The sequence below is a fragment of the Ixodes scapularis genome, unplaced genomic scaffold (assembly GCF_016920785.2).
Source record: "Ixodes scapularis isolate PalLabHiFi unplaced genomic scaffold, ASM1692078v2 PGA_scaffold10__122_contigs__length_95168666, whole genome shotgun sequence".
In the NCBI taxonomy this organism is placed as follows: domain Eukaryota; kingdom Metazoa; phylum Arthropoda; class Arachnida; order Ixodida; family Ixodidae; genus Ixodes; species Ixodes scapularis.
In genome coordinates, this window is record NW_024609836.1 from 37132994 (window position 1) to 37154459 (window position 21466).

The window sequence follows — 21466 nt, forward strand, 5'->3', positions numbered from 1 at the left end:
GAAGGTATGCCATTTGCATTATGCCAAACATTTTTTTTTAAATTTAAATTACAAACCACATTGCTTCGAAATGAGCCGGACGATACTTCAAAATTCTGTTTCATTTAAATGACAAAAAAAGAAGCTATTTTTTAAGAAATCAAGCCCAGCTTGTCCAAACACTGGATTATACTTTCGGATAAAAGAAGTTGAAATAAATTCGGGGATGCGTCGACGAATGGAGCCACACAGAACATTTCCCCCGAAGTATACACTGCGTTTTCAAAATTATTTCAAACAAAAAATGAGGGCTCTGCCATTGTGCTGAACACAACACGAGACATTGTGCTCAATGTCACAGTGCACAGACCTCATTTTCCATGCTAAGTCAGATTAGAATCTAGCTTAATTCGGTGTAGCTTTGATGCACTCTGGTTAAGTTTGCCACACGTCTGCACTAATAAAATGGTTGTTACATGGTAACCATTATCTCAACCCAATCCTGCCCGTCATACAGCGTGATTGATCGGCGATGTGTTCAATACACGGATGTCACACCGCCGCAATGCATTCAGCCCGCAAGGGAGGCCGCTACACTGACAGCTAAACTGCCTACCAAGACTCCGAAAAGCACTAGTACGAAATTATGCAAACTTTTCTAACAACACTGTCAATTTCAAAGTATAATTACAGCGCCTGGAAAGCTTCTCCGACCAGTGTGTTTAGTGTCCTACCCTCCCCATACATAAGAAGTAGTCCCAAGTGGCAACAAATGACGTCAGAAAAGCCAGAGTGTCACGCTGCCGGATGTTGAAATCCTGGCGGTTGGCACACCAGCAAAAGGCACGAGCGAATGCGTCCCCGTTGTCATGGCATCCCAACTCCTGACTGCCGAGGCCTCTCTGGACTGTCAAATCAAGCTGAAGAGCGACCTGCAGCTGAACAGGCGTGTGGCACAACCACCACAGCTGCTTCGACTGTGGTGGTTGCGCCAGGATCATGGCCGGCGACATCGTGAAATTTCTATAACGGCGTCAGGTGGAAATCGAGGTACCATCGTTTTGGATGCAGTAAACACACCAGTCGGGGACGCGTTCCAGACACCAGAGTATAATCAGAAACTTTGGTACTAAAGAAAATATACATTTGGAGAATTTGAATGGTTGTAAAGAGTCCGAAGCCGTCAGCTCAATGAAGCCGCAGCGCTAGGCTTTCTATGCCAATCACTGGAGGTCAGCACAGGGCACAGACTGGACACAAAAGCTGCGTCAGTTTCGGCTGGGACTTGTGTGTAATCAGCGAGGACACGATTCCAGCCAAACATTGAAGCAGCAGTCATGTCCGATCTGCGCCCTGTGCTGACGACCACTGGTGGGTGACGCAGGTTAAGCAAAGCGGGACAAGCACGTCCTGCAAAACCCTCCACCCTTTCCACATTAGCAGAACGAACCCTGGAGAGAAGGGGAGTGGTTGATCAGCTCTTGTTTTTGAAAAAAGGAGAAAATAAAATTTTCTTACTGCAATTTAGGGCACATGGCATAGCAAATCACATCAACATGTTTACACACACATTACGTCAGATCCTCTACTTAACAAGAAAGTGACGATGTGACTGCGACTAATACGATACATCTTCGGAAGAAATTGCAATTCCCTAGGCATGTGCGAATAGTGGATTTTGTGTTTGAAGCGAATGAAGGCTTTGGGTGAACATTTTCAAATCAAAGATAAAACAGTTTCTCCAAGCCTTTCAATAACGTTGCGCCATGCTTAAACTGAAATTTAGTTGAACACGTAAAGGTTGTCCCCAAGCTTCCACTTGTCCACTACTAAGCTCAGTCAACTTTAAACTAATCATATTTAGAACTGTGTCCTCAAAAAGTCCAATACACACATTGGGGAAGCATGTAGAGAATGGATTTGACATAAAATTGAAGCTATTAAGCCTAGCCATACCTAACCGAAGGAATGTATATATCTTATTGCAATGCCTAAATATCCTTCAATCAATCTTGGGTTTAAAAAAAAGGTACAACACAAATGGCAAACACAGGTTCTCGGGACCTTTCTGCCTAACATATACTCACACATAATAACCAGAATAATTTTGAAACTTTTACTGCAATGCAGATATCAGCCTCCACGAAGCCTCCGTTTCTTTTTAAATAAACCAGGTGCGTAAGTGCACCATCCAGCTTTGAAAGTGTCATTTTTTGCTAAGCAGGCATGTGGTATACAAACTTTTCAAGGAGTTGATCACGGCGGGTTAGCCCCGTTGAGCGCATTTATTACAGAGCATCGGTACACTGCGCAAAAGCAGCACCCATGGAAGAAAGCTTGCGCGGGTGTTGCTTTTCCGCGGAGCGTCCGTGCACGGCAAGAAGCGCACTCAATGTGGCTAACCCGCCGCAATCATCCCTTGCTTTCGCGGAGGTTGCTTTTCCGCAGTGCACCGGTGCTCAATAAGAAGCGCACTCAACGGGGCTAACCCACCGCGACCAACATTTACGGGGCTAACCCGCCGCGATCATCCCTTGCTTTCGCGGAGGTTGCTTTTCCGCAGTGCACCGGTGCTCAATAAGAAGCACACTCAACGGGGCTAACCCACCGCGACCACTTTAGCGGCTGTTGCTTTTCCGCAGTGCACCGGTGCTCGATAAGAAGCGCACTCAACGGGGCTAACCCGCCGTGATCATCCCTTGCATTCGCAGAGGTTGCTTTTCCGCAGTGCACCGGTGCTCGATAAGAAGCGCACTCAATGGGGCCGACCCGCCGCGATCATCCCTTGCTTTCGCGGAGGTTGCTTTTCCGCAGTGCATTGGGCTTGATAAGAAGCACACTCAACGGGGCTAACCCACCGCGACCAACACTTGCTTTAGCGGCTGTTGCTTTCCCGCAGTGCACTGGTGCTCAATAAGAAGCGCACTCAACGGAGCTAACCCGCCGCGATCATCCCTTGCTTTAGCAGAGGTTGCTTTTCCGCAGTGCACGGGTGCTCGGTAAGAAGCGCACTCAACGGCCCGTCACGATCAACACTTAATTTCACTTGATAAAATGGAAACTTGGGCGAGTTGGTGAACATTTTCTGAGGTGCAGCGGTGTTCAGAAAGAAGCCCACTCAACGGGGCTAACCCGCCACGATCAATACCTGCTTTCGCGGCTGTTGCTTTCCCGCAGTGCACGGGTGCTCGGTAAGAAGCGCACTCAACGGGGCTAACCCGCCGCGATCAACACTTACTTTCACTTGATAAAATGGAAACTTGGGCGAGTTGGTGAACATTTTCTGAGGTGCAGCGGTGTTCAGAAAGAAGCCCACTCAACGGGGCTAACCCGCCGCGATCAATACCTGCTTTCGCGGCTGTTGCTTTCCCGCAGTGCACGGGTGCTCGGTAAGAGGCGCACTCAACGGGGACAACCCGTCACGATCAACACTTACTTTCACTTGATAAAATGGAAACTTGGGCGAGTTGGTGATTCATATTCTAAGGTGCATTGCTGTTCGGCAAGAAGCGCACTAAACGGGGCTAGCCCGCAGCGATCAACACTTGCTCCCGCGGCTGTTGCTTATCCGCAGTGCGCCGGTGCTCGGCAAGAAACTCGCTCAACGAGGCTCACCCGCCGCAATCAACATTTGCTTTCCCGGCTGTTGCTTAACAACATGGACCGGTGCTCGGTAACAAGCGCGCTCAACGGGACTGACCTGGTGAGATCAACACTTCGAAAGGTTATGAATATCGCAGTTAACATCCAAGTGTGTAGTGTATTATTAGAAAGTACTATTCAGAAATTCGAGTATATGCACAATCCTACGCGTTCCCATTTTTGAGGCAGCTATTTCGCTTTTGCCTGCCCTCTATCAAAAGTTCCAGGCGAGTGCCCTCAAAGATGGCCGCACGTCTAGGACGTGACACAATTTTCACAAGAGGCGAAATCTGATGTGAGCTAAATAGCTCAACTACATGCCAAAATTTGTTGTCCTTCACAAGCAAACATGCATATACACACAGACAGATATATGGGGTGTTTCTTTTTTTAAATTAACAGATTTGTTTTAAAAAAGCCGTGAAAGTTAGATTTATGCGGTCTGCGCAGGTGAGTTATACGGCCAGGGGGACGTAGTATAGGGGGCTAATCGTAACGATCAGTTGGCTAATTAATCAGAATCCGTTAATTAACTTTTTATTAATGAAAGTAGACATATGGTTCCAATTAGAAACTTGCTCAGCGTCATCGAAAACCACTAAATCAAATCTTTTTAGAAATATATAACGCAGGGGAAGCATCTTACGGCATCCTGTAGAAACGCTTCATTTGGATGCGTTTCTAAGTTTCGGATTCTTATGGTAGCGTATCTCTGAGCCCGCAGTCCTGCTCTCCAATGGCTGAAAAGCGCAACGCACGTACGCCCTACTTCCCCCGATCTTACGAGGGAGCCGAGGGAATGGCTTCGCGCCGCGACCACCAGGGAGCAGGACCACGGCCGCAAAATGCACTTCGATAAGGAACCGAAGCCTAGAAACGCGTACAAACTGGGCGCTTTTTCAGAACGCCTTAAAATTCTTCCCCTATCTTATATCGTAATAAAAATAGTTTAGTTATTATCGATGACGCTCAGCAACTTTCTAATTGGAACCATGTGTATATTTTCATTAATTAAAAAGTTAATTAACGAATTTTAATCAATTAGCCGCCTAGCCGTATAACTCACCTGCACAAACCGCATAAGTGTAACTTTCACGGTTTTTTTAAATAATTCTGTTAAGCTAAAAAAAACGGTATATGTGTGCGTGTGTGTATATATATATATATATTTGCTCGTGAAGGACAAGAAATTTTGGCATGTAGTTGAGCTATTTAGCTTACACCAGATTTTGTCTCTAGTGTCCTTAGGGGGGTCCGTTGCACGGACCCCACTAGGGGCCCACGTGGTTTTAAAGTGGGCCAGGAGCTCGTCCAGTGGGACTGAACACTGTGTGGTGGGACCCTCAACGAGTCTCACTGCCCGGCAGCGGCTGCCGGAAAGACCCGTGGGCAGGACCACAAGTTCGGCGACGCAGCAAGCAACTCTTAAGCGCCGTTCACACTCTTGCAACCGAGTAAGGCCAGACCGGTTTTTAAGCCTTTTGCGACTTCTTAGGACCGGATGCGCAGCAGCGGAGCTGGTCCTAAGAGATCGCAAGAGGCTTAAAAACCGGTCTCGTCTCTCTCAGTCGTACTCGGTTGCAAGAGTGTGAACGGGCCTTTAGCGAAAAGGCCGAGAACCGAAGGCCTACACTTGATCTTGGCCAAAAGGCTGCACGGGTGCCAGGTAACCGCCGCAATATTGACTTTTGTACATTTGTAATGGACCCAAGCCAAATAGGCTACGGACCCAGATGCGTTTGTGCAGTGTGGTCTGTGATTATTTTGAATAATGAATTGAATTGAAGCGATAATACACTTGACCTTAGCCAAAAGGCCGAGAAGCTAAAGACTGCTTATTATTGGCCAAAAGGCTGAGAGAAGCCATACATACTACATTTGATCTTAGCCGAAAGGCCAAGAAGCGATGTCTGCGTCGACCGCTGCTATCCTGGCGACCTCGAAGCAAGCTTCGGAGGAGAACCGTTCACAAAAATAAGTTTAATATCTGGACCAGTTAGGTCCATATCAGATATTAAGCCGATAAGAACAGGGTTAAAGAAAAATGAAAGCCATTTGAAAGCCGTTGAAGAAAAATGAAAGCCCTGTAACACCGAATTAGAGCGCAGCTCTTGAGGAGGAGGAGGGAAGGGTACTGAAGGGGGGGGGGGGTCACGTGACCTTGACGATGACGATCCGATGACGTCATCAGTGACGTCACTGATGACGTCATCAGTGATGTCACTGATGACGTCATCAGTAATGATGATGACAATGCGGATGCCGATGACGTCACCAGGTTGCATGGTGACGTCATCTTGTTGCAACGAGTTGTATGCAACAGGTTGCATATGATACAACTCGTTGTAGGCCAGTTGCGTGCATCAGGTTGCATGCAACCAATGTTGCATGCCAGCTGCACGCGACAAGTTGCATGCAACCTGTTGCGTGCAACTCCCGAAGGAACCCGAGGTCCTCCCAAGGTTCTCCCGAAGGAACCCGAGGTCCTCCCGAGGTCCTACCGAAGAAACCCGAGGTCCTCCCGAAGTCCCCTTGAAGGTTTTGGGAAGACCTTGGGTCCCTTCGGGAAGACCTTGGGTCCCTTCGGAAAAATTTACCCATAATGCACCGCGCGGTTACGCCGACGGCGTCGGCGACGGCGACGCCGCTCAAGCCGGAAACGGGTGCCTAAGAGCTGCGCTCTAAAAAAATTTATTGACACTGTAAACTGCAAGACGTAAATCACACCGGTATACAATAGGAACATGTACGCTACAAAGATCCAGGGACGGAAGTAACGAAAAAACATAACTTAGCGAACCAAACATGGCCGCTCTTTACATCTCAACACAACGAGGAGGGTTCTCTCCTTTACCTAATAAATGTCAGTGTAAGCCAGGCGTAGCGTTCGGCTGGCTAACGTCCAACCCCCCCTTCACCCCACCCCGCGCCTCTCACCTGTGCAAGAGGCGCGAAAAGCAAGTGGATGCGACCACCGACCAGCCGGACGTAGCGGCAAGACCACCGCCTGAGGAACTTTTCCTCGCCCAACCAAAAGAGCTCGGAGTCCAGGTGGCGGAGCATGGTACCCCGCAGTCAAGAGAGGACGGGCCACATTGCACGAGATCGTCGTTGCTGGCCAACCGCCGCTCAACGATTCTGCCAGAGGACCAGTTGGCCGACTGCCAACAGGAGCAGGGCGAAGCCCCCGCGGGGGCACCTACCACCTGACACAAAGTTCCAGATGGCGATAACCCGGAAGCCATACCGGGGTATACTTTATCTTAGCCAAAAGGCCGAGAAGCGATACTTTTGCATGAAAAAAATGTAGCCCCACCCACAACAAACTTCTCACGATTGCGAAGTACCTCATAGTTGAATATCGTATTTCCCGATTCCTTCATACGAACCAATAACAATATTTTAGACAAGAATCTTGCTACAACCTAGCTAGTGCTATCCTTAGGTTACATTTGACCACAAAACGAAGCCTAAAGCTCCATTTTCGATATTTGTGCACACCAGAATGTGCAGCTTCTTGTGCTCGTGAATCTGGGGGTGAACCATTTTTCGTACGTAAAATGGGATGGGCAATCTTTCAGCGGAGGCATTTAATCGAGATTTTACGGTAGGCTGAACTCACCGGGATTACTTACAATGCCCCTTCATTCCGAGGCAGCCAAAATATATGGAAATATGGCAGACTTTTCCTCTGGATCAGGTGTCTCCAAACCCGGACCGCGTAAGTCTCCTGACTGGCCCGCTTCAAGCAGACCTACCTGCTGCCGTTGGTACAGCACAAGATGTGCACCTAAAAAACGGCGCTGCGACGCGTTCCGAACAAAAAGATACCAGAAAGAACGAGAGAAACTGGATCGTAACGATGTTCTCTCGCAATTATGACTGAACATTAATCGTTATTAGCATCACCACTCTTAGTCCCCGGCTCCATGTCTGTGCAACAATATTAAAACTCCTTTGCGTTAAGCAACCGGGAAGAATAAACACAAATTCGGGACGCAAACAGACGATACAACTCTTTCAACTCACAACGACAACGACAACGAAATGTCGTTGTGAGTTGAAAGAGTTGTATCGTCTGTTTGCGTCCCGAATTTGTGTTTATTCTTTCCGGTTGCTGAAGTATTTACCAACACGCTCGTTTTTTAATGTTCCTTTGCGTTCTCGCGCGCGTTGTGCTTAGTGTCCTCTGTCACAACTATTGAATATTTTGTGAGCGTTAGGTTCCGACGCGCTTTGATTTATGCCTTGTGAGTTTTCTTGATCACATTTGTGGTGTAATGTCGTAATTAGCTAAATATAAAACTTCAAAATGAGGTTAGAGTTTTTAAATACTTGCTTTAATCATGAACTAAGTCTAAGCTCCTCCTAGCTCTTTTCACTTTACCAAAGCAAACGCTGAGGTTGCGTCCCCTACAGCATTCGCTCTGCAAAAGGAGAAAGAGGTAGGAGTAACTTCCACTTTGTTCTTGACCTGTCACCAACTATATAGCTTTTTTTAATTATTTAGTTTTTCGTCTTTTTTTTTTTTTTCAGCCCTCGAGGCTGTGACGGTTTCCTAATCCGGCGCCTTAGCCAAACTGTTTGGAGACCCCCTGCTCTGGATCGTGGGTTCTCAAACTGGGTTCCCAGGAACATTCCCCAGAGTACCACCTCATGGGTTCCCCAAGCTCACAAATATCCTTATTTATCCTTTCCATACCTATTTCAGCAGGCCTGAGTCACTCAGTGATGCATAACTATGAGCCACACACACTCCCCAGTGCAGCGGTCCTCAAATGTTATTCCGCAAACCCTTTGGGATTCCTGATGCCCTCGACCACACCAGTCGAGCCAAGCAATAAATATTTAGTTTTTTTTTGTTTTTTTTATTGACGCTGGTTGTCTCAAAGAGCTAAATAGACCAAACCATATGCGCCAGGGGAGTAGGGTTGATATAATCTACTCCATTTCAGAGCTCCAAAGTTTGTTTGCATGCATTTGCTTTTCTTAATTTCACAACCCCCACCTCCGGTGGATTCGGGTCCCCCAACACATCCGCCGATTCAACTGGAGATGCCGAAACATCAATGCTTGAGAACCAGTTCCCTAGTGTGTGCCTTGTTGCATACAAAGTGTGTAAGCATCTCTGCGCTGCTTTAGAGGTTGTTAGGCTGCCATTTAAAGCTAATAAGGGTCCATTGAGATTTCAACAGTTTCTCTGCTGCAGAAGATGTGCGAAATGGGGTGCAGCACCTGAGCAGCGAGGGGGCAATGTGCAGGCAGCCCCAGCAACTGCTGCAGGCCCTGCAACATACCCTGCCCCACAGGTCTTCCCCCTGCTACTCCTGGTACTGCAGTGCCTGCCCATCGTCTCCCAAAAAGGGGGGGGGGGGGGGGGGGGGGGGGGGGCTTTTTTTACGGTTGTCTCTCGGAGCCGGCACCCAGAGCTGCCGGACTAGGCACGGCGGGACTCGAGGTCGAAGTCGTGGTGCACCTTTGTTTTAATTTCCGGTTATTTGCATTCAGCCGCAAATTCATTCCTTGTAAACGGGGGAGCTGTATAGGGAGCATTCGATGTGGTCATAGCTCCATGCTCTGTGGTTAAGCGCGTGCTGACAGCCAGCTTTTGCCAGATTCTTTTCGCACTGACAAATTCGTTGTCTGTGGCGGACGGGAAGTTGCTTTTCCCACGGCTCATGCTGATAACGACATGCGATAGCTCCCTTTGCAGATTGCTAGAAGTATATCCATGCTCAGGATCAATTATTTGGTACTAGGTTTGGTCGGTCCTGGCGCCAGACGCGAACACTAGCTAGGTGGCGCAAGCCGCAGCCCACTTGAACGTGTTCACCCATTTACGTCCATCCATCCGCGCAGAGGAGGACGCGGGGCGCGGAGAGAGAGAGTGTGCGACAAAAAATATATACAGACCGGTGGCCGCATCCACTCGATGGGGAACTTGTGGTCCTTGGGGCCCCAGACGGACTCGGCTGTGCACGGGAACTCCGGGTCTTCGAAAAGGCTGCCGCTGGCCAGGCACTCCTTCTTGAGCTGGTCGAAGTCCTGGATGCGGCCGCTACGGTTTTTCAGGCCGGCCCCGCGCTCCCCGAGCTGCACAAGAGGAGGGTATGATATCAGGTTTTAGCACGCACAATATACAAGGGCACATCTAGTAGGCTAGGTGGCGCAGGCTACCACCCGATAAAGAGGGCATATCGACTTCAATCTATCCATTTCATATTTACATACAAATGGACTTACTGCGCCCTGGCAGGGCCGTGAGAGTTTGCTCAATGGGAGGAGCCGGCAGAGCCAGGGTGTGCGCCAGACGCACAAAGGGGGCTTGGCATGCCCTCTTGGCCAACCAGAAGTCAAAAAGAATTGGTAGCGAGAAACAGTTTTAATAGGAGCCTAAGGGTTAAATGTAGTAACTCTTCATAGTTGAACATATGGTGTACGTGATGTTTCGATTATGACCATGCAAAAAGATGTAAGAAATAAACGTGCCACTCGAACTCTGTTTTGCTCGGGCAGAGCGGGACCGCTCGGACGGCAGATTCCCGGCCCTCGGCGAATGATGCACGGATTATGTCGATCGTTCCGCTAGTCGCGCTCTTCTACCATGATTTTAAATGACCGTGATTGAAACATCACGTGCACCGTATTTTCAGTCACCGAGAGTTACTCCAACGCACTTATTAATTTTGTTTCTCGCTACCACCGCCAGGGTATTATTTCCGGCTTCTGGTTGACCACATTCGAAATTGTGAAGACGCCCTGGAACATGCCCAGCCCGCTTTCTGCCAATGGTGCCTCCTCATTTACCTCCTATGCTTCCCAATGAATGACCAAACTCTCTCTCTCTCTCTCTATTTCTCTCTCTCTCTCTCTCTCTCTCTCTCTCTCTCTATATATATATATATATATATATATATATATATATATATATATATATATATATATATATATATATATATATATATATATATATATATATACGGCTCTGGGCCCTGGCAGTGAAGCCGGAACACGGAGGGGGGGGGGGAGGCGACCGCCCCCCCCCCCCTTTTTTTTAAATTTGTCAGAGCTCAAGACGGCCTCCTCACAAGTGCTAAAGTATAATTTGGCATATGTGGCCCCTTGTCCGAGGACCTCACAATGATGTCATGCGGAGGCCTTGTCTTCTAGGTGGTATCGGACGGACGCACATGACGGTTTGGTGGCCGTAGAAATGCCATCGCATTTGGGTCACTCTATGCCAAACATCCAAGACACTGCGCTCGACCATTTCCCATTTGTAAACGAAGATTCACGACTGCTTTTCTTGTTTTAGACAGTTTGGTAGGGAAACGCGTGTCAAAAAAATAAAATTTATACGAAAAAAAAAAAATTTTAGAGCAATATTGACGGAATTGACAGAATTTCCAATATTTATTGAAAATTCTGCGCGCAAAACCTCGACATCACAGAACGGTCATTCGGTCTTTCCCCGTCAAAGCAAAAGCGAAGTCAATCCACCTCTCCTCCAAGCCTAAAAGAATGCCAAGAGAGAGAACAAATGGAAAGGAGGTGACTACCAACTAAATCACATCTCGCGCCGTCAATATTGTTCTTTTTTTTTTTTTTCGCGTAAAATTATTTTTTATTACGCGTGTTCCAACCAGGCTTTGAAAAAAATATTTTCAAGGGCCCTTTAAGATCTGTTATTTTTTCCTAAAATGTTGCTGGCAAAAACTTTTTTTAATGATGTGAGCGTGGTTTACGAAACGCTTCAGAATTTATTTCCTCAAATTAGAACAGCTTTTAGTTTACTTTGTTGTGATGACTATGAAAGTTTGTATTGTTGGCAAAACCTGTTTTTCGTGATGTGAGCGTGGTTTACGAAATACTTCACTATTTATTTTCATAAATTCGAACGAATTTTAGTTTGCTATGTTGTGATGTCTATGTATTTTTAATTCAACGAAATTTCAAGAAAAGTGCTCAAAATTTAACACTTTTCTCTATTATTTTATTTATAGTTATTACCTTACACCTAGTGATTATGAAGCTTCTTGTAGGCAGCCCTGTAGATGTATTGCACATAAAAAATGTTTGAAAGTGCACAACAAAATACTTCATAGAAAAACAAAAATTATAATGTTGCGACAAAAATCTGTGTTGCTGCCTAAATGGCCGTTTATTCTATCCTGAGGTGGTTTATTTAGGTAAAGATAGGAAGCAAATCGAATTTAGAAGAGTTTATTGACTTAAAATTTCTAAACGTTTATTGAAAATGTTTTTCTAAAGTAATAAAAAAAGTATTGAAGTTGAGCTCCCGCATTCCAACGCGGCACTGCTTGTTAGCGCCTCTTCACCGCACAGCACGCCACCTGACACGAGAGCTGACGCGAATCTTTCTAGACTCGCAATAGCCGTACACTGTACAGTCACAGTGTACACCTAAAAACGCGCAGCGGTTTGCCGCAGCCGCTTCCACCACTGCATAGCAGGCCGCCACTGCATAGCAGGCTCGTTGCGCCCTTTGCACCAATGTCAGCTCCCCTCACTCCGAAATTGGATGCCCAATCGACGTCGGCATCAAAAAGGAAGTCTTGCGCATTGTTCATACGCTACGCGAAGTAGTTCTTACAAGATTGGGTTGTCGGAGCAAAAAGCGGTGCTTTTGGCGTTCCAAACGTGTACGTCTTGATAACAAATATCTAATCTAAGATGCATCTACATATATCTTAATTATCTGCATAAAGCAGGGGAATTAGTAATGCTCCGCAAAAAAAACGGACTTTATTTTTTTTTACTACGGTTTTTGAAGGCTACCTCGGCGATTTTTGTAAGTACCCCAACTAACTATACTTTCGGAATCACCGGCCTTTACCCTTTCCTGTATGCTATTTAGTATGGCGAAATTCGCAAAGGTTGTTGTGAAATCGGCAAGTCAAAATGATGTCAAAACCAACATTGAAATACGGCCGCGCTTTTCCCCGCCGTTACGACTGTGGAAGGCAGGCTTGCAGGTCGAGCGGGCAGTCTAAAAATGGACTATGTCGAGCACTTGTTTCGTGCTGCTGCACGGGTGCTGAAGCGAGCTTCCAAAAGCATTCATTTGACACCATGAAAGTGCTTTTAATCACTTGGGAACAAAGTCTACAGTCCAAAAAGCTAAAACCCCTGCCTTCCACTGACGTCACTTTTTCATTGTTGCCAGTAGAGACTTTTACTTTGAAGAACACGGCGAGGACCAGGATTGTAAATTCATTAACATCGCGAAAAGAAATGTATTTTGGTCCCACATTTAGGGGACTATTTCACCTACGGTTATATATAGTGTTTTGAAAGGAAAGGATCGACGACCACTGGCAGGTGCGATCGGGAATCTGGCACAGAAATTAGTTTATTTTTCGTCAGAGTCACGGTGCCATAACAGTGGAGGGAATAGGTCACTCCGCACAGGCAAGTCGTTCTTCGGTTCATGTGGATGCTGATGAGGGTAATTCTGATTGTTTTATATCGTAAACTAGGAGGATGTTGCGTCGTATTTACTCATCTCTAATGTGAAACCAGCTCTGTTGGGTTTGCTAAGAAACAATGCCGGGTTACGACGCGGGAGCTCAACTTAATTTTTTTTTTCTCGCTTCATAAAATAAATTATTTTGATAAAACTTTTAAAAATGAAAGGCAATATACTGTTCCCCTAAAGTCGTTATGTTTCGTATTTTTACTTGGACCACCTCAGGGTAGAATAAACGACTGTTTAGGCAGCAAAACAATTTTTTTTCACACCTTTATAAATATTTTTAAGTATTTTGTTATACGGTTTTTTGAGTTTTTTTTATATGCAAGATATGTACAAGGCTGCCAACAAAAAGTTTAGAAAAATGCAAACTTGTTGGCATTTTGTTGAAATAAAAAAATCCAACAATCTAAAATTTTATAATTATCATAACATAGCAAGCTAAACGCCGTCCGAATTTCAAAAATAAATTACAAAAGCGTTTTATCAAAATACATATTTTTTTCTCTAAATTACTGATTGATGCCTAGTTTCGCGTTTATAATAAAAATTAAAACCACGCTCACGCAAAAAAAAAAAAAGTTTTCCACGGAAATATTTTAGTAAAAGGTTACGAACCTTGGGGTAAAAAGCAACAAATTTTCTTTTAAGGGGGGACACTACCCAAAAAAGTGAATTTTTGAACCATTTGTCTGATTTAAATAACATTCACAGGGATTGTTTCTGTTCATGTTAAAAACATTTGTGCCCATTTTTGTTAATCTGGGTGAAGTACAAAAAATTGCAAATGTTTAAAGATGAAAGTGGGCGTGTCTGCGTAGGAAAACTATCGTTTTGAAATTACTTATAAATTTGTCGTTTTCATGTGTTATATTGCTTTAGGACAGTCCAGAGCAGAGAGCTATATTTCTATATTATACCATCTTTCATGACAAAAAAGCCACATCAATTCAAATACTGTTTTTTAGATTTCCATTTTTGGGCCAAAATTTTAGTTCTTGAGCATGGAAAATGACAAAAATAAAAAAATACAAGCTCGTAGCTATCTTCCCCTTAAAATTCTACTCAAGAGGAACTCATAAAAATGAATCCAAGTTATGTAATAACAAAACGATAGTTTTCCTAAAGTGAAATTTATGCCAAAAAGTGGAACGGAGAAAAATGCGTCCAAAGCGTTCCAACCCCTGCCTTTTCTTTAGCATCGGACACCGAAAAGAATTTATAAAAAATTAACTATACACTGTAAACTAATGAAACTTTCTGGGGATACTCTTAAGGTGTTGGTAGATGTAAATATGACTTTTTGTTTTTTAATCAACTTTTTTTTGCAGAAATTGTTTTTTCTGGGTAGTGTCCCCCCTTAAATGGTCAGTAGCGTGTCTGGCTCGCAACCGAAAGGTCGTGGGTTCAAATCCCACCAAAAATTCTTCTAAGTTTTCTTTAAGGCAAATTAATTATTTTAGCGAGTGAAATCCATTTGGACATGCGATTTGGACATGCGGCGACCTTTAATTCGCGTTACATGTCATGTTTTCTAATGCCTTTCATTCCATGCGTGACGTCACGTTTCACGTAAGCGTTGCGGGAGGTTTTGAAATTACCGCACGAGGTCATGTGTCTGTGACGTCAGGAGCCCATCAACCAACCCTGAATTTACCGCCTGCCACCGACGCCGGCTTTTCTGCAAAATCGGAAACGGTCGCGCGCAACAACGTACGTGACGTTTGGCATGGAATGATAACATTTATAAAAGTCGACGAGCATCCTCGAAATAGGCATATTGACGACACGCAGCAAGCGACAAGGCCTCGGGCAATTCAGCGGATCGTAATCGCCTTATCGCGATGTTCGGGGCCCAGCCACGTCGTCGGCTCAAATAACAGCTGCACTGAATCACGGTTATCGCATCGAAGGGATTGCTCCGTTCGCCGCCTGACATCACATCAAATTTAGCCAAAGGTGAGAGCGGTGACTCACACAAGCGACGTCCGGCCGCCAATCGACCTTCCCAATAATCGGCTTCTGTTGGTCAGTCATGTATGCCATTAAATAAAGGCATTTTCTCAACTCAACTCATTCACAGCCCAGCTACTCAGCGTTTTTCGCTTGGCTGATAAGCGCTAGAAAAGACTACGGTTCATGGACGAATACACAGACACGGTTGAACCAATACGAAAGACGCGGTTAAAAGGAATTCACTAGACCTCCAACATTGTCAGTCCTTACATGTTCTTGTCCTCCACGTGATTGCGTTTTTTTCTTTTTTTTTTTTTTTTTTTTGTCGCTTAAAAACAAAACAAGTAGGTTTTCTAACTGTTTGCTTTTGTTTTTTGTGTAACATGTGTTGCAGTCACATGTTGCATAATTACTGTATCTACAGGACTTCGCGCCTGCAACCTGGGACGAAATCAGAGAACGTTGGCTATATCCAGCGCGTCTACCTAAGTAATATGAATAACTATATTAAGTATTATTATTATTATTATTATTATCTCAAGCATATAATGCTTTGTACTGATAGCTCGGTCTTCGTCGCTTTTATTTCTGTGACTCAATCTTTACAGCCAACGCGCTATTGTCACATTTCAACTAGAGTGAAATGCCAACGCGCATACTTTCTCTACCTATAGTTTTTTGTGTAATCAAATGTATTGCTCATTTACTCCAATCTCGTTGGGATGTTTTCATGTTTTGCTCGTTTTAATCCGCTTATGTGCAATAATTAACCGTCCCGAGCGTCGAGGTTTCAGTGTGCCAGAATCGAGACCGCATGTTTCCTCCTGGGCACCCAATAAAGATTGATCGATTGATTGAGTACTGTTTTTACATGTATGGCGGCCTCCCTCAAGTCAACTCTGCTCAAGCAAATGCCGGAACAGGTAATTGTAAATTATTCTAGGGCTCAGTTTGACCACGCCACTGCACTTTGGAACGTTGCCTCCCTACCCCGAGAAATCTGGGGTTTGCAAAGTGATCCTTGCCGCATCCAATCCCACACATAAACAATAAAAACAAAAAAATCTGAAAGATGGAAGTTTGGGCGTGTTGGTTGATGATTATGATTAAAATTATTAATTAAATCGTGATGACTGGTCATGATTATAACGTACAGCACAAACAGACGGGAAAGAAGAGAGAAGACACAAAATCGCTGGAAGAGTTGTCGGTGTTTGCCACAAATCTGGTCAATCGCCCTTCCAGATGATTCTGTACTCCCGCAGTTTGAAAACGCCAGACCGAGGAATAAAGCGCGAAACACATGTACGACGAAACCGTCCGATCCGACGTCCGACCGCGCAATACGACGGTCGGAGGCGAGGGTTTTCAACGCTCTCCGATGCTACGAAAACCCTCTCCCCCCCCAAGGTCATTCCAGCAGTCCGCACGTCGGATCGGAAGGTTTCGTCGTACCTATGGTCGTACATGTGTTTCGCGCTTTACAGATGAAACGGACGACACACACGCAGCACCACCTGTAGCTTCCCTGTTAATTTCAAACTATCCTATCTGTTGAACAGAGTATGGTATAGTGCAGCTAACGGTGTGGCAAGAGGCACTCACTACATGATGGAGGTGGTTGTTCGGACAGACAGAATATATCCCCCAACAACTTACGTATTTTCCGGCGTATAGCCCGCGACTATATACCTGTTTAAAAGTTGAAATTGTGACCAGGTGCAGATTTTCTAGAGGTGCGGACTGTTCCAAGGTTTTCTCTTTTTCTAGATCGTTCACAGTGACAAGACGCGAAGAATTTTACCAATAACAGAGTATATTAATGGCAATTTTTGTGCAATACAAGCTTCTTTGTGAACTAATACAACAGGCATTTGTCCAGATGTGCTGTGTATGATAATTTTTTAAAGTTCAGGTTAGGCACTAAGGGCGGACTATGCACCAAATGCAAACAATATAAAAAAAAACAATTTTTTTTTTTTTTTTTTTTTTTTGCAGCTGAAATTGGTTTTTGCGGATTATACATTAGGTCCGTACTATAGACCGAAAAAGACGGTACTCTGCAGATTGATAACATCATCACGCTGACAGTTATTTGTGCCCATGTATTCGTGCACGTGCCTGTGTTTGTTTACGTGTATGCGTGTACATTACATTATTTTAAGGTCCGTAGTGAAGCGGCAGAACCGATCGAAACAAAACTGACTTATTCATTTTTACCACAAAACTTAAATCTATCGCATTTTTAAAAAAAAATGCTATAGTATGAGCATACAGGTGGAAGCTCACCTTCGTAAATCCTTTTCGCCACAGCTCGCCCATGGCAGATCAGACGATGTACGAACCCTTATTCAACCGCAACTGCCACACATTCTATTCCGTCTTGTTCTTGAGCTCAATTCCCCTCGTCCGGGTAATCACGCTGACCGTCGGATCAATACCGCGTAGGACGGAAAACGGAGAGTACACCCGTAGCACAGCACAGCAGAGCCCGAAGTAGCCGTCAAAGCAATACACTATAAGAGGAAAATTCTGATCGTTCGCTGCAGCGCACAACACTTCCTTCACCAGACCACGTACGGAGTGTCCAGGCTCCAGAAACTACAGACCGAGGCCTTGGCGGCGGAAACGGGCAGCTTTCACGCCCACTTGATCACTGGCCGATAGAGGGACATCGCGAGAACGGATTAACGAGTAGCATGTTCGGAGACGCTCGAAGTGCATAGAAATCTGAAGCCAAGAGGACTTCTACGACAAAAGGGAACGATGTAGGGACGCGACAGAGACGAGCCAAAGGGGGACAAAACTTCGAACCAGTGGAGAACCGAGGCACCAAAACAAGAACCCGATCCACGAGGATGTACAGAAATGACCGAAAGTATACAGTCGAGGCAAGGAAAACGGTCTATCAGCCTCCGATAACCATTATGTGAACCGATCTCAAATAACAGCAGAGCAGAGACGACTGGAGGAACAAGGATGTCGTGGAGTCACCGTAGCCGCAAGAGCACCGCACCAGGCGCGTGGTTCTCGAAGACTGACAAGAGTTCACAAACTGTGCACACGTAAGAAGAAAAGGAAAGCCGCCTGTTCACCGTAGAAACAAACACAGGCGCGATTGCTCGCGCTGCAGCAAAACGCTCACAAGACTGAGTCACTTGGAGACGAGGAGCCCCACCACCGGTTTCCCCGCCGTTGCCTCTCAGCGAGAGTCTGGAGGAGGTTTTTACGCGCGAACGCGTAGCAGCAGCGACGGCGGCGGCACACAAACACCGGGGAGGTCCCGCGTCATGGCAGGAAGCGGAGCAACGCTCGCTATCGCTCCCCGTCGTCCTGCAGGGCTACGGCCGCGCGCGCTCCAGCGTCGAACGGCCTGTTCAGCCGCCAGCCTTTGCCGACTATTTTTATCGCCTCTCCGCCCGCCAAAGCCGCGCGCTCGTGTCGACGCCTCACCATTTGCGGAATTGCTGGCTGCCTGAAGTTTGCACGAGACTATCATCAGAGATGCCCCGGCCGCGGAATCGACTGGAGGTGTCCCCGGGGGTAAGCCTAATGAACAGACGCGTCATAAATTTCGCAATAACAAAAACCAGAAAAGTAGAAGGCCACGTGGGCAGCTCGTTACTGTTGACAAACAACGTAGCCGACACGTGGAGTGAGTCGTGACAGCCGCCGCACTTATTCGTCACTCCTTTGTTTTCGTAGATATTCCACGTGAAGCGTAACGTATCCAAGGCCATTTGTATCTCCAAGTAAAAGGAACCGGTAGGTCAATGATTATAAGACATGGTCGCTAAACAACCTCCGCTAAAACTGTTTTTAAAGACCGAACACTCTTCAAAAATTGTGTTCGCCCACATGTCACCGTAGCATCCTTTACCACGCCCTTCATGCTATGAAGGGTGTTTCATGCAAAGGCACCCTATTTTAATATTAAAATATATGTACATCACTCAAAATATGGGTGTACGTCTCTATAATGGCAGTCCTTCTAGGATTTAAGTCACAAATAACCCTAATAGGGTTCTTTATCAAAAACCTATATGGGGTTCTTTTAAGCTCCTTTTTTACAAAAGTACTTTATCGCACTGTTGCTTTTCTAGAGCGCCAGGGGGCAATAGTGCTTGAGTAGGAATAAGGGTCTTAAGTAGGAACAGTTCTTCACGAGCTCAAAGAGTTATTGGGACGTCAAAGAACCTTTCAAATACGGACTTTTTTTGTGCGTTTTTGTTCGTTTTAGCATCGTACAGGGCGTCTGTTCGTGTAGTCACTAGTGATCGACGCACATGAGATACCCAAGGAGCAGTGGTATTGCACAGGCTAAATTCCTCAAACGCAATGCTTCAGACACCGGACGCCCTTGGGGCTGGCTAACTTTCCAGCTCTCATGAATATACACAAAACGCAATTTTCTAAAGCCTCGCAATTGTTCTTTGGTGGTGAGATACATCTAGAGTCCCTCGCTTTTAAATAAAACCCGATATTTCCCCATATTTACACCCCGAACATGTTTCTAGAAAATCGGGTTCAAACCCGATATTTCCCCTAATTCGCAGACCTAAATTTCGCCATTTTCGAAATTAGTCTGCTCCGAAAATAGTTTCAGTGGAAGCATAGGGTTCGTAGGAACACACGCGCTGTAGCTCCAGACCTCGGAAACGAACCTCGATTCTGTTGGCCTCGTTGAACTGCAGTGACATACATTGAGTTCCGAACGCCGCTTTTATGTCTATTGGGAAGTATCCATTGCCCTTCTTTAATTTCCGTTTCCAACAGAGCAAAAAAGAAAAAAAGATGAGGATGAGAAATTAACTTAAAAATTTGATTTCGAAAGGAACAGCAGATATTTCGTTCTTGTCGAACTGAAGTGATATTGTTGCGCACTACAAATGTACGCGTATGTTGGGCTGTTGAGACAGCGTACCCTCACAGGCTAAAATGAAAAAAAAAAAAAAGATGCTGCGCTCGCAGACGGCTGTCTAATCAACGAGGATTATTAAAAATCTAAAAGCCCAAGTGAGTTCTTATACCATCTTTCAATGCTATACTGTGTACCTTAATAACTTGATTTGAAAAAAAAAATAGTCCTTAATTGAAACCGATGAATGCTCTTTATTGTTAATTGATCTTCTAAACGCAGCCTAAAAACTTGAATATTTCAGAATATAGTGAAAAACTCGATTTTCGCCATTAATAGCTTGAAGCAAAGCGCCCAATTTTTACCGCTCCCCCACACAGACACACAGACAGATATTTATATATATATATATGAAAACCTAAAAGGTTCAGGACCCTAGATATATTCTGTGAATTTTCGTATAACGTCCTTCCACTACATATCATAAAAGTATAACGAACGTCGCAGTCACCTTCCTAAAAGGGCATAGAAGAAGAAAAATATCACGTGCGCCAGAGTGCATAAACTCGACCTCAACGGTCACTCCGCGGTTCGGAGTGACTTCAGTATGAGACATGCGTGGCAGGTACCCCAGCGGGCAGTACGAGCCAACTTGTCAAACAGTCCCAAGCACGGAGCCTCAACTTTGCATTCCATTCCGAGGCTGAACCATAAATCCCCCAGAAACTGGCAGGTACGCCAAAGAATAAGCATAGAAGACTGTTTCAGCTCATACATTAGGGAGTTTTCGTATATAATTTTCTCCGTCCAACAACCCGCTACGATACCCGCAACTCTAGTCAAGACCATATCGGCGCGCAGGCGCAGTAGCGGCTTCTTGTTTGCGGAGGGCTTAGCGGAGGGGAAACGCGGTCTACGAGAACTCCCTATTGTCCGCGATAGTACATGCAACCAGATCGTGACTTGGACAAGTCGGTATGCGGTAAACAGGATGACAATGCAACGTAACAGAGCTTCGACACAACTTTACCTGCAAAGTCCTACAATGCTGCATTATAAGGAATACGTGAGGGAATTAATGTGTCACGTGACGTATTTTTTTGCCGGAATATTGATCGGGGAAAATGAACGGTCGTATAAACCACAGGACGTCGATTTCCCGCGCTAAATATAGCGGGGAAACTGGATTGGTGTCTCTAGATCAAAAGACGTGAATTTTTCCGGCTAAATTTAGCGGGTAACTGAATTGGTGTGTAGTCACGCGACGTCAATTTCCCGCTAAATTTAGCGGGAAAACTGAATTGATGTTTTGGCTACAAGGTGTCAATTTCCCCGCTAAATTTAGCGTTAAAAACATTCCATGCTTAAAAAAAAATGAAAGCCGTTTACAACTCCCTGTGACGCCGAATTAGAGCGCAGCTCTTGAGGAGGAGAGAAGGGTACGGAGAGGAGAATATACCCCTCCTTTTTCCTCTTTCTCTCGTGATCCTGCCTGCTACTCCTCCTTCCCTCCTCCCTCGTCCTCCTCCTCCCCTCCT

General features: G+C 45.5%; 1 protein-coding gene and 1 pseudogene across 9 annotated transcripts in view; both read right to left on the minus strand.

The window, feature by feature from the left end:
- LOC8039098 (calpain-A) overlaps positions 1-21466 on the minus strand; it is a 154004-nt gene that overhangs the window by 59526 nt on the left and 73012 nt on the right. For 6 of the 9 annotated variants that reach the window (XM_040500814.1, XM_040500812.1, XM_029986616.3 and 3 more), the window contains exon 2: positions 9535-9714. In XM_040500814.1, coding sequence (XP_040356748.1) covers positions 9535-9714 — 180 coding nt within the window. Of the gene's footprint in view, positions 1-9534; positions 9715-17359; positions 19584-21466 lie in introns of those variants that run through there. The other 3 variants (XM_040500815.2, XM_040500813.2, XM_029986617.3) reach the window with 2 other exon arrangements.
- On the minus strand, positions 5509-5676 carry LOC115325939 (annotated as a pseudogene).